Source organism: Antennarius striatus, chromosome 4 (assembly GCF_040054535.1).
Source record: "Antennarius striatus isolate MH-2024 chromosome 4, ASM4005453v1, whole genome shotgun sequence".
NCBI classification, from domain to species: Eukaryota; Metazoa; Chordata; class Actinopteri; order Lophiiformes; family Antennariidae; genus Antennarius; species Antennarius striatus.
This window is the reverse complement of record NC_090779.1, coordinates 9,874,635-9,886,964: the sequence shown is the minus strand read 5'-3', so window position 1 is coordinate 9,886,964 and position 12,330 is coordinate 9,874,635. Positions and strand designations below refer to the sequence as shown.

Sequence of the window (12,330 nt, the reverse complement as noted above, 5' to 3'; positions counted from 1 at the left end):
TGACAGGCTAATTCATGAACTAGCCTTGTCAGCTAGTGTGGAAGTGCTGAATGCCATTTCTCCTCTAAGTTTAGAGGCCAAAACATAAGATGTGTGTTTGATTTGTTTACCTGAACATAGAGCAGGTTGAGCTGAACGGGGTCCCGTGAGTCCACATTCTGGTCTGAGTAGAAGAATTTGCGTCTAAGAAGCAAAATCTCACTTTCCTCCACCCCTTGCTCTCTGAACGTCCTGCTGTGGTCCAGCCAGTTCACTGCCCAATCCAACGGACACATTAGAATTATAACATACACTGACTTTAACAGTCACTTCACAAAAATGTGACCTGATGGTAAAATTAATTAAAAAAAACACATAAGATCTTAAGTTATACGGATCATACGCGAGGAACAGAAAACTTTAACCAAGCATAAAACGAGTCATTTGCATCATTTTCTGCTGAGGTGAAAGTGAGTTTTAGCTGAAGCTGCAGGACAAAAAAATAGTTTGGCATGTTTCAAAATTTAATTGGTATCTTCGGGAATATAGCAGCTATAACATCATCAAACATGAATGTGTCAATGCAGTAAATTAGAGTTGAATGATAAAGCACATGTCCAGATGACCCTGTTGAATCAGATTCATTAATGTGAGCAAAAAGACCAACAACATTTCTGGGGCCTTTAGCGAGCCCACACTCACAGTCGTCATCTGTATGGAGTTTGGCTTTGAGCTTTTCCATCTTCCTCTCATCTCGAAGCAGCAGGGTCCTGTCTTTCTTCAGCGTCCCCATTCCATCCTCCTTCTTGTCTTCCGGTACCTCCTGAATGAGCGAGTACTCCTCATAGTTGGTGATTCCTGAAAAGGGTGCGAGTTAGACAGGGGGGATCTCAGAGGAGGGAGCGGACTTAAACCACCATGAAAAGTGACACATTGGTAGAGAAAGCATTTCTGCTATCCTCTTGAGCTTTCTTTTTCTTTTTTTCCCCCCTATCTTTCTCTTTCCTTTCAAATAGGAGAGAAGCTGGTACCGAGCCAACAAAATAAAATGGACGCCAAGGGGGAGAAGTCAAGCAGAAACAAACGTACTTTAAACAAACATTTTCCAATAAAGCTATCAGCCAGGCACACATCCCTCTCCTCCTCACCCAATTGAGCTTGATAGCAGCCGGTTATAATTGAAATGTAGTGTTTAGGGAACACCTCTGTGACTGGAGAAGATGGCACGGTCTGGCCCTCAGGAAGAGCACTTCAGTGTTCATTAGAAACAAACTTGTTTGAGCTTGATAAATCATGCCCACTATGCTCTTCATAGAAAGTGATTAGAATGTTATCAAGCGTACATGAATTCTGCAGAGTGCTTAACAAATGCTGCTGCTCAAAATGATGTAGTGTGTCTCGGATTTCAAATAATGTTGAGGATGAATAACTGAAGCCCTGGATGATTCCATGTCAAGAGTCATATTTACTGTACCTATTCTGCTGCATATGGTGACAAGCAGCTCCCCAACTGTTTTTGAATCATCTATCATGATGGTTTTGATGGCACCATCCAGCATTTTTATCTTCTGTGGCCTCTGTTTCTTCTTGTACTCCAAAACATCCTGAGAAGACCACAAAAGGAAGCAAAATGACACCTGTGACCTCATCCGCCGTTCTGAACAGTAAACGAGGCATAAAGATCTCAGGACCGATGAGAAAATATAAAATCACACTGACGGATGAGTCTTAAATATATGACTTAACCTTACTCCATTTCGCAGCATGTAGTAATCAAGGGTCCGTCCAGATTCCAGCCAGATTCCTTTCCGGGGATCATCGTCAGACAGGAACAGACCATAATCTGATGCTGCAAATGAAAAACAAGCAAAAGAAGAAAAAAAAAAGCACGTTTGTAGATTTAGCCTTTAGATGTGCATTAAGCACATTCTACTTTCTGTGCAATCAACCAACCTTGACCTGTCTGGGCTTCTGGGACTCTCTCTCTGATGATTCTGCAGGCATCGTACACAGGTGTGGATGGCTCAAACTGCATCGTCTTCACCACGTTACACTGGCGTACGCAGATCTTTAGCGACAAAGCCACCATCTTGGTGGGAGTATAATGGCCTCACAGACCTACACACCTGGAAGTAGAAACAGACTGTCAGCCACACTGTTGTCCAGCATTCTGAAATGGATGTCTTGTATTATGACCAGTTTGCACCGGCGGTTATTAAAGTGTCCTCACACAAACCAAGATTGTTCAACAGAGGGTAGAAAAAGACGCAAAATGCAGCACTTCAGGACACGGAGTCTTCAATATCATTTCCTCAGGGATGCTTTTATTTGTGACTGTGCGTTATTGGTCCTGCCTGAGAAAATCTTTGTTCCCATTGCTGTTTTGATATTGTATTTAAGGGTTAAGCGTGTGAAAAGTTACAACTGGTGGCAATGTCTGTAGAATTAGCAAACAACACAACCTTTCAGCACAAAAAGACAAATACGGTTAAATTTCTAATCGTTCGGAATAACCTCAACGTAGTCAAACACAGGCAATGACATTTTGCCGCTGCATCATTACTCGGTCTGCTCCTCGCCGACGCTGTCTCCAGAACCAGCAGACTTTGTAAGACAAAAGAGTGGGTGTCTTGTCACATCACTGTAATTATGGTGAATTAATCAGGTATTCTTACTCTCTCTGCCCTAAAACAAGGAAAGAGTGGGACGCTGCAAAGTGATTATTGTCTTTCTTGACCTCGACTATTTTCCATGGGTCCATGAAATGAGCGATGTTGTTAAAAATTCCCTTCACACTTTTCCACATCAGAAGTCGGCATGTTTGTCAGTATATGCTTGTTTAGATGCAAACTGTGTATCAACATAATCTTGTTGTGTTTGCATTCATACAAACTGGATTTATGAGCAGATATTCAGGTTGTCAAAGTAAGACATTCAATTCTATGAATCAATTATAGAAAAAAATGGCACATCCACAAAAAGATCAATAATGCTGAATAATTGTGCTCCATGATAACCCTTGACCTCATATGTCACTGAACATGTCATGATATGTCCACCGCAGCTTAGACAGTGATGTGAAATGAAGAGTAAATGACCTCCATTTAAACATGAAAATGATTTAAACCTGGAAACAATTCATTTGCGGTTCTAAAGGGTGGTTGGCTAATTGTAAAATAATTTAAACCAAACTACTCATTCAAATATCTCCTTTTTATACTGTTTATATATTTTTTTAATTTTATACTGTTTATATTTTAATTTTATACTGTTTATATTTTAATTGAATACTTTTATATTTTTTAAATTTTATACTGTTTATTTTTTAAATTTTATAGCGTTTATATTTTAGTAATAGTTTAGTATATAAGTCCTGTTAGTGCTGCATGTGTCTGTTAGTGTAGTGTATGTCTTGTGGTATGTCCTGTGATGTCAGTGTTTCTTTTTCTCCTGGTGTTTATCCAGTATTAATCGTTATGTAATGACTGAGCAGTGGATATATACAATTTCCTCCGGGATTACTAAAGTAAGTAAGTATCTATCTATCTATCTATCTATCTATCTATCTATCTATCTATCTATCTATCTATCTATCTATCTATCTATCTATCTATCTATCTATCTGTCTATCTGTCTATCTGTCTATCTGTCTATCTATCAATCTATCTATCTATCTATCTATCTATCTATCTATCTATCTATCTATCTATCTATCTATCTATCTATCTATCTATCTATCTATCTATCTATCTATCTATCTATCTTTCACAGTAAAAGAATTATAACATCTGTCTCTGTGGCTGGATACGAAGGCAAAAGTTCAAATTGTCACACTGACACCATTCAGATCTCTACCACACTTAAGAATAAAGACGTTTTTGTTCTCAGGTTATGCAGCTCATCATCAGGCCTCTTTTGGAGGCAGAGCAGTAAGTCTGAGAAGTAAGTTTTCTCTAATGATAGAATTGTGAACGAGCCCTCCTGTGACTGTGGCTTTATCATCCCCTCTTCTTCCCGAGTGTTTCTCTGTACAAAAAGAAGGAAAGAAGGAGCACAAAGAGGAAGGGGTAATGGCGCCGCGTGAGCTCTCGTCTGTACAGTCTGACAGAGAAGCCCCACAGAGTTTTTGTCATCCACCTCTCCCACAGATACTGACTTCTAGACAAGCAGCTTGAGACCACAGATTGACAGCATGGCAGACTCACAATGTTGGGGTAACAATACCAATGTACACAAAAAATATGTAGAATGTGCAGACGGGAGCTTCTCCAGGATACCTGACAGACATCTCTACCAAAAAAACAGATGCTTGTAAGTCCACGACAAACGAAAAAGTGTGTCATCAGTCACTTCGCGTCCTGCAGAAACCACACGATGAAACCCAGGAGGATAATGATGATGCTTTTGTTTACAGTTGTGTGAGAGCACATTTTTCACTCATGCAAACACTCCGATGCAATCGGCACTTCATAGATCTGTGCTGAGGGTTCAGAATAGAGCTCTCTCTGTCTCTCAATGCTGAACCTTATTTATTTTATTATCATTTTCCAGATTACTAGGTAGACCTAGAAATCTTATTTCTGAATTTTATCTCTTGTGACAATCTCTATTCCACAACAAAATTGTCCCGCTTAGAATTAGATTTGTTCACTGCTCTCTGAATATTAAGTCGAGACGGTCAATTCAATAGAGACCAGGGAAAGCAGAAGCCATCTGGAGAGGATATGGGTCTACTGATGGACTGTAATACCAGCAGCAGCGCACAGCTTGAGAACGTCGACCGCTGCCATTACTGCTCCAGTCTGTCATAGAATGACTCAAGAGGAAATATGTCTAATAGAACAGCATGTATTTGAATCAGAAACACCCATACAGGTATAATAGAGTGTGTATCTGAGTGAATGACAGCCCTTCAAGGACAACATAGCTCAATTCTGTACATGGGTGCCTTTTTTCTGATTTTTTTTTTTTTTTAACAGTACCTTAAATTCCTGTGAGTTTGTTGAACACTGGATATGAAGGTGCAAACAAGAGACATGTCTATGCTACCTGGAGATACCACTGGTGCACTAGGATACATTACAGTGTGTAACAATTAAAGTTATTACTCATTAATAATAGTAGTAGATCTTTGCATTCTGTGGGAAAGGATTAATAGAGAAATGAAACAAGAGTTACATTAGAAAAGAAAAATAATCCCATATTTTCAGAGTGTATGGTATCACCTCATCTTTTAACAACGGCCTGTAAACTATCTCCCACATTGGTGTGACATTTTAAGGCAAATAAGTAAACAAAACAATTGCCACTCTTTCTGCTTAAGCAGCATTTGTGAGTGAGAACAGTGACGTATTACACTCACACGACATACAGCTTTTGAAAGAAAAAGAAAAAAGCTGTTCAGGTATAAAATGTAGATTAATGTGGAAACTAGTAAGCATGTAGAGGTTTATTGTAAAGGACTGTGATTAGATTTAAAAAGACAGTATTAGAAACAACATAGTGAAGCAACAGGAGAATACTGTGGCTACATCCTTCATTGCCCTCACAATTACTATAGCATATTACTTCCACCCTGGTGGATGCTTATTATGGTTTAATTTAAGCATGCAGTGTGTCAGTAGCATTAAATGGAGGGCTGAGAGCAGTCCTGACCTCAGCAGTTCCCAGGACTGTCGAGAACAGCAGGATTACAGCACGTGTTGAGAAAATGCTAATTGAGGTACCACACCTCCTTTCTCTCTCCTCACCACATCCGCCACTTTTACTGTATCCTTCAATGGATGAAAGGCAAGGTCAGTCTCCTGCAGGACCGTAATACGTCTCCAGAGACCATTTTCCTGTAGCACAGACGGTCCTACGGCAGGTCACACAACACTTACAGAAGGGATGCCGTTTGGATCATTTGTATATTTAAATCGGATACTTCTGCAACCCTGAAACCGCATGTTTGTTCAACTCCACAATGGAGAGACGTGTCAAGGTCAGGTGTTTTATTTCCACCAGATGTGAAATCTGCTTCTGAATATAATGACAGCTGCGCCATCATTTAAAGCGCTTCAGATCTAATTTAAATTTGGTGAATTAGAGCTCAAACAGCACACAAGAGGCACACATTAATCAACCGCCATAAATATGTCTTTACATACATGTGCATGTGTAGGAGACATTCTTGATTTACAAGCACCATATAGGAAATTATTATACATCTATCTAATAGCCTTCGGGCTGTAATCTAAGTAGCACAGGGGACCACAGAGATATCGTTCTGTCAGTTCGCCATCCCCACATTATTGCATGAGGAGAATATGATTACGGCACACTGATGCAAAAATCTACTATTTGTAAGCTGCCAAGAGAATGATGGATGGAGCGAGGCTGTTTCTGAGACGGTACAGAGAGTAAAAATACATTACATTATAAACATTTTATCAGATAGAACATATAAAATTAACCTTGCCCTAAATGTAGAATTTTTCAAATGTCTCCCTCCTGATGCTTTTCAGATCTTAGCAGGATCTGGAGTCCATTGAACAGAACTCCAATAATAAATGAAAGGCTTTCGCCTACACCCTTATCGCTTCCTCCCTTTAGTTTCATAAATTAATTAATCCTCGGTCCAGCAGAACACAGCAATCACCGGGTGTTATTATGAAGGAGAAGTGACCCTTGTTATTTTAGGTTCACTGGGATTAATATGAACAAGATGTCATATTACAAATGTGATGCATGATATTCACAAGGAATGTTAGTCAAGCGTATTTTTTTCAGCAAGCAAAGAAAAAAAAAGGAATGACTCCTTAAAGTCAGACAAATAATATATAGAAAAAAGAATCTTGCTTCCACACGACCCGCTGTTTGGACTACAAGCTTAGCTCCTGAGCGACACACTCCGTCCTAATGCAGTTGGAGGAAGCAGACACTGACAGAAATCATGAATCTTGTCCTTGTCGTGGGAGGGAGAGCGGCTCCTCTTACACTAAAAATATCCAGCAAAGTGAAGCGTCCTCTAGCAGCACAGCTTCCGAAGCAACGGCATCGAAGACAGCGCAATTTCACTTCCTTCTGATTCTAACAGATAAAGGCATTCACAGATGCATATTTTCTATTACTTCCTACATTTTTTCCAGTTAGATCACAAATTCTTCCTTTCCTAAAGGACACTGGGAATGTATTTATTTCAGTTCTTTTACTATTGAGATATCATTGGTTGGATCTTCCAGTCCTGCAGTCAATACACTCAAGTACAGTTATCAATATGTGTCACCCCCCCCCCCCTTATTTAAAGATTTGAGGGATGAACTTCCTTATGGATGGAGACAGACACAGCGATCAGAGGAGAGCTCCGCCCAGCAGCTGCAGCCAGCCGACCGCTGAACCAGTCTGTGAGTCAGTCAGCCAGTGCAGTGATGGAGGGTCAATCTGGTGCCTGAGTGAGAACCTCAGTGGGAGTGGTGGCTATTAGTGGCTCTGACAGATGCTGCCAAAACATGTTTTTCTTTCATTACTTCCAAATGGATGTAGGTTACTTCCAAACACAAAAAAAAAAAGAAGCACTAAGCCCACGATGATTTCATTATCAGTATCAGTATCAACCACTCTTGGAGCACCATGCAGACACTGGTGCAGTTGCACCACATGTGGTTTTCTGCTAATACATGGCAGACTAAGTGATGTAATCATGGGAAACAGTTTTGGAGTCAGTAGAGTAGTTTTCTATTTTGCATTTTAAAAATAACTTGAGAAAGAAGAATGAAAAACAAACAATGAAGATTAAAATTCACAGTCTCTATCTACCACAAAAAGTTAACATTGTGGGAATTAATCCAGTAAACACACCATGGATTAACTTCTCTTTCAATAAAATTGTGAATGTATTTTCATATTTATCACATTTGACGCAATTCTGAATAGAATAGCTGTATTCAAGACTATTATGAGGATAGAACTCTGAACAGGTGCTGATGAAGTCCCTTCAAACACAGCTTTTATTTACTGTTTGCTCAATATGGTGAGTTTGATATCCGACCTACCATGGGCTGAAAACAATTCATGCTGAACAATTAAATTTCAAATACATTTTCAAAGCAGAACTAATTGAAAAGATATCTATCAGTCGCCTTCATCCCAGCGCTCACACTGTCACATATATTTTGACTACGCGTACATATTCTACACAATTTTGCATTCTGAGATTTTGTTCACGGAAACACAACCTTCACCTCTCAAATTACATACAGGCAATAAATCAGAAACTCTGCAGCATTAGCAGCATGCAGTGCATTTCAACATTATGGGCTGGTGTACAGTGACATATGGTTCAGGGACCAGAATCCCCAGAATGGGTGTGTGTGAATGACAGCAGCAAGAATGGATTGTCATTCACATGGCCAAACAAAAGGATGGCTTCATTTCAACTTTTTTTTTTTTTTTTCATACGAAACCCTGAACGATAAGAAGGGAATGAGAGTTCTGGCTCTTGGTTGGGTGGTCATGATTTATTCAGCCTTCTCTACCTCCTCTCAGATGCGTTTTGCACCGTCAGACAGGAGACTTGTTTATCAAAAACTGACGTGGAAGGACAATTTACCCATCATCTGAGATGCCACCTATGTGCAATCAGTGAAGTGTACTCAGCTCCTCCACACATACAGCTGGATCACACAAATCACAGGGGAGATAAGATGAAGTGCACGGCTGCACATTCTGCTATATTTACTGAGCTTCATTTGATTTGTGAGGGTCAGTTTAACATGGAAATTAACCTACCTCTCCAAAACAGGTGCACATTTATGAATGATCATTAAATAAGTGTTTGGTGATGGAAAGAAGATTTACACAAACTGGCATATTCTATAAATTTAAAGAAATGTAGGAATGTTGTACTGCTTATTTTCCACAAACACATAGCACAATGTCCAAACAAACGGTACGACAAAAAAAATCAATACAGGGTCCAACCTGTGCATGTGCAAATTAAAGTCAGTAAATTATCTTTAAGTAGCTGACATTTCTTTAAAATATTATCAGTCAAATCTCATTTCTGGAGTCAACTTCTGACATTACTTTTGATCACAGAAAATGTGCAATATGTAGAATTATGCCAATATATCCCAAAAACACTGAGCACGCAGACTGAGTACAGAAAAGACAGCTTATTTAAATGAAAAATTCACTAACAGGCCTGTGTGCCAAACAACAAGAGCCAAAGCAGGATTAAGAAGCATAAAGAAGTCTCCTCAGATGTGACAGCAATTAGCGCACCGACGTGCTATAAGGCAGACCTGAGTTGTCAAATCATCGCATCACAAACACATGGGTTACAAACATGCCGACTCAGCACCTGCCATCTCAGTGATCTGCACCATACAGCAAAATTAAACAGATGCACAATCTTCTCATGAAAAGCACTTCATTATACAACCGATTCTGACAAGACAGTGGAGAATGATCGACAACATTTTACCTAACTGTGCTATAAACTGTGTGGGAGGAAATGCAAATGCAGCACAACAGAAGAGGTAGAGGTGAAAGCGTGTGCATAACACACACATGCACAACTTAAATATTTAATCAAATAGTCATTTATTTAAATATCGAGAATGACTCATTGTGCATGGAGCTTTAAGCAGGAGTATTCGTTAACTTTCACACCTCCGGCTCCCATGATCGGAATCATCTGTCTGGAGCCTCAATTTCCCGTAAATCAAGCGACTCCAATCTCCGGTCTGGGCCTCCTCCCCAGCTCTCTCCCTCTCATGCTGCAGTAGCTGCCTGCCTACTACCTCTTGCATGCTGATTACAGTATCAAGAGCAGCGGAATGGAACATGCACCGGGTTTTCTCCAAAGCGTGATACACTAGAGGGACTCTGCGCTTCATATCTTCTGGAACACCGTAAAGGAGCAAACCTGGCACACAAAAGCCAAGATCCACAAACAAAGTGTTTTTCTACACATTTTATATTATTCCCTACCGTCCTTGGATGCTTAGCAGCCTGAGCACAACTAGAAGGAGTCAAATACAGCTGATGTGTGTATCTAGAACAGTGTCAAAGCATTCTCTTCAATGATATAAACCCCCCCCTTGGTGGTGAGAGAAACCATGTTGTTGCATGAGAGCAGGTTCAGGTAGAGGTTATGTTGTTGGCCTGTACTTGGGTGTACAAACCCAGGTTCATGCAGAAGGGCTCTCATCTCAAGTGTGTAGGGATGATAAGCAGAATATTAAGGGAGGTAACTCTGATTCTCTTTGATGGTGGGATCTGAAAAGAGAAAGTACCATCCTGTGGAAGCATTACTGCAAAGTCCCTGGTTGGCTTGAGGTCCGGCAGAGATTCTTAATGACACTTTTGTGAGGAGATGACCAACTGATCCCCGCAGCGTGGTGAAGACACAGTTCTAAAACCAGCATACACAAACCATACAGAAGATGATTCCACTAAAGTCTTTCACCTCCACTTCATTAACCAAAGAGGTTAGGAGTCATGTCATCTCTTCTCAGTGAATGATTTAGTAACATGTAGCGCAAACAATAAAAGTTGAAAGAAAACTGTGCAAGGCCAAGGCAGATGTAAAAAAAAAAGAAAAAAAGAACTCCATTATTCAGTTAACTTGAGAGTACATTCCAAACACAGTATCGTTATGCAACTCCTTGCAGCTTTGTTTTTCTCTCAGCGAGGACCAAAAGCACTGGAAAATCAAATGTTTAAATTGGCCAAAGAAGGTGTATACAACATCTTCCCTCAGACAAATAAGAAAGTTCTCTGAGTGGAGGCTCAGGAGGGCCTGCAGACAAATTGGTCTTTTCTTTTCCAATGAGAAAACTCATGGAAGGATACTCTACATCTAAAGTTCACAGCTGAGAAGAGAAGATATATCGAATAAATACATTTCTCATCAGCCTATTTAGATATCCTTCTGAGAAAACAGTCGATAACGTGATTTAGAGTAGCAAAGACTTCAGTGATGCTTTTCAAAGTGGAGATTCTCTCTTCAGCTATTCTCTCAAATACTGAAAGAAGTGAAATCATTTAAAGCCATATAAATAAATAATAATAAAATAAATGAATCCCAATTCTTAAATGAAAAGGTTCATTTGCAAAAGCAGATAGGTCTTGGGTTTTTATTTATATTCCTTAATGATTTTTTTGTGTGTGCATCAAAGGGATCATCAGTCAGACTGGTGTTGGGCTGTTCTGATGAAATATCCAATGTTTTAATAAATTATGTTTTGCTTTGTGCATTCAAACGAACATTACTCACAGTGGGGTTGGTTTATTAATTATAAGAATAGGTTTCATCTGTTTTTGTAGATAAGCCTTTCATGTGTAAACTACTCCATTTTTATCTTTCCAGTTGATATGCCTCAATGAATGTTTGTATAATTATGAGAAAACAAACTCAAAAATTTAATGAAGTGCTGTAATTACACAGTACATCACAATTGCACAATTTTCACTGCTGAGATCTACAGTATGTCAGCTAAAACATGTAGATCAGTGGGACACATGATAGTGTATATGCCTTCAACCATAAAATAACTTCTAACATTACAGTTTCTCTTTGCCCTTCCAGATTTTTCTTCTGGAACTTTGTGTGTGATCACAATGAACAAACATTTCTGGCTTAAATCTGCCTCATAAACATCTGGTCAACAAAGAACACACCCACACTCGGGATGCGAACTGCATACTGTGGAAAAGGAGATGCGTGCCGATTGTCTGAAGCAGGTTTTGTGCACATCTCCAGTGATGCTGTGGGACACACAACCACACATCTGTGGACACCCCCCGACGCTGGATCTACACTGAGATAGAGGAGTCCCACGATAAAGAGTGGAGCATGAAAGGCATGCAGCCATGCTTAGTTAAGGACTCACAGGCTCCCTATTTCATGCTCCACATCTGCTGGTAACCATAGCAACCCTGGTTTTGGGCAATTCCCAGGTCAGGTGACTTCTGTCAGCTCCAAAGCAGAAAAAAAAATCTTGGGCCTTTTATAAGCAGCGCGTTTCGCTAAAGAAACCAATGAAATGATGCGAGGCTCTGACTTTCATTTTTGGTTCGTAAGATGGAAGCTAAAGTTTGTTCTATGTCTACACACAAAAGCAAAATGAACTATCACTACTGCTGATTGAACTTCCATCGTTGTCCGTCATGAGGCTGGACAAAACATTTTCACCATTAGCATTCAAGAGCATCATTAGCTGTGTAAAAATGGATGAAAACCAAGGCACAAATGGGAGGGTCGCTATACAGGATCATCACTATGATTACGGTTAAATCACAGCTTTTGTGACACAGCAAATTCTAAAACAGAAAAAAACCACATCTCCAATAAACAGTCATGTT

The 12,330-nt window shown here is 39.8% G+C and overlaps 1 protein-coding gene across 3 annotated transcripts in view; it reads right to left on the bottom strand.

The window, feature by feature from the left end:
* tln2b (talin 2b) overlaps window positions 1-12,330 on the bottom strand; it is an 89,368-nt gene that overhangs the window by 55,856 nt on the left and 21,182 nt on the right. For all 3 annotated transcript variants that reach the window (XM_068312408.1, XM_068312410.1, XM_068312409.1), the window contains exons 2-6: window positions 1,933-2,105; window positions 1,731-1,828; window positions 1,454-1,583; window positions 682-837; window positions 111-253 (exon numbers count right to left, since the gene is read on the bottom strand). In XM_068312408.1, the coding sequence (XP_068168509.1) occupies window positions 111-253; window positions 682-837; window positions 1,454-1,583; window positions 1,731-1,828; window positions 1,933-2,068 (663 nt within the window). In that variant the 5' untranslated portion in view covers window positions 2,069-2,105. The remainder of the gene's footprint in view (window positions 1-110; window positions 254-681; window positions 838-1,453; window positions 1,584-1,730; window positions 1,829-1,932; window positions 2,106-12,330) is intronic.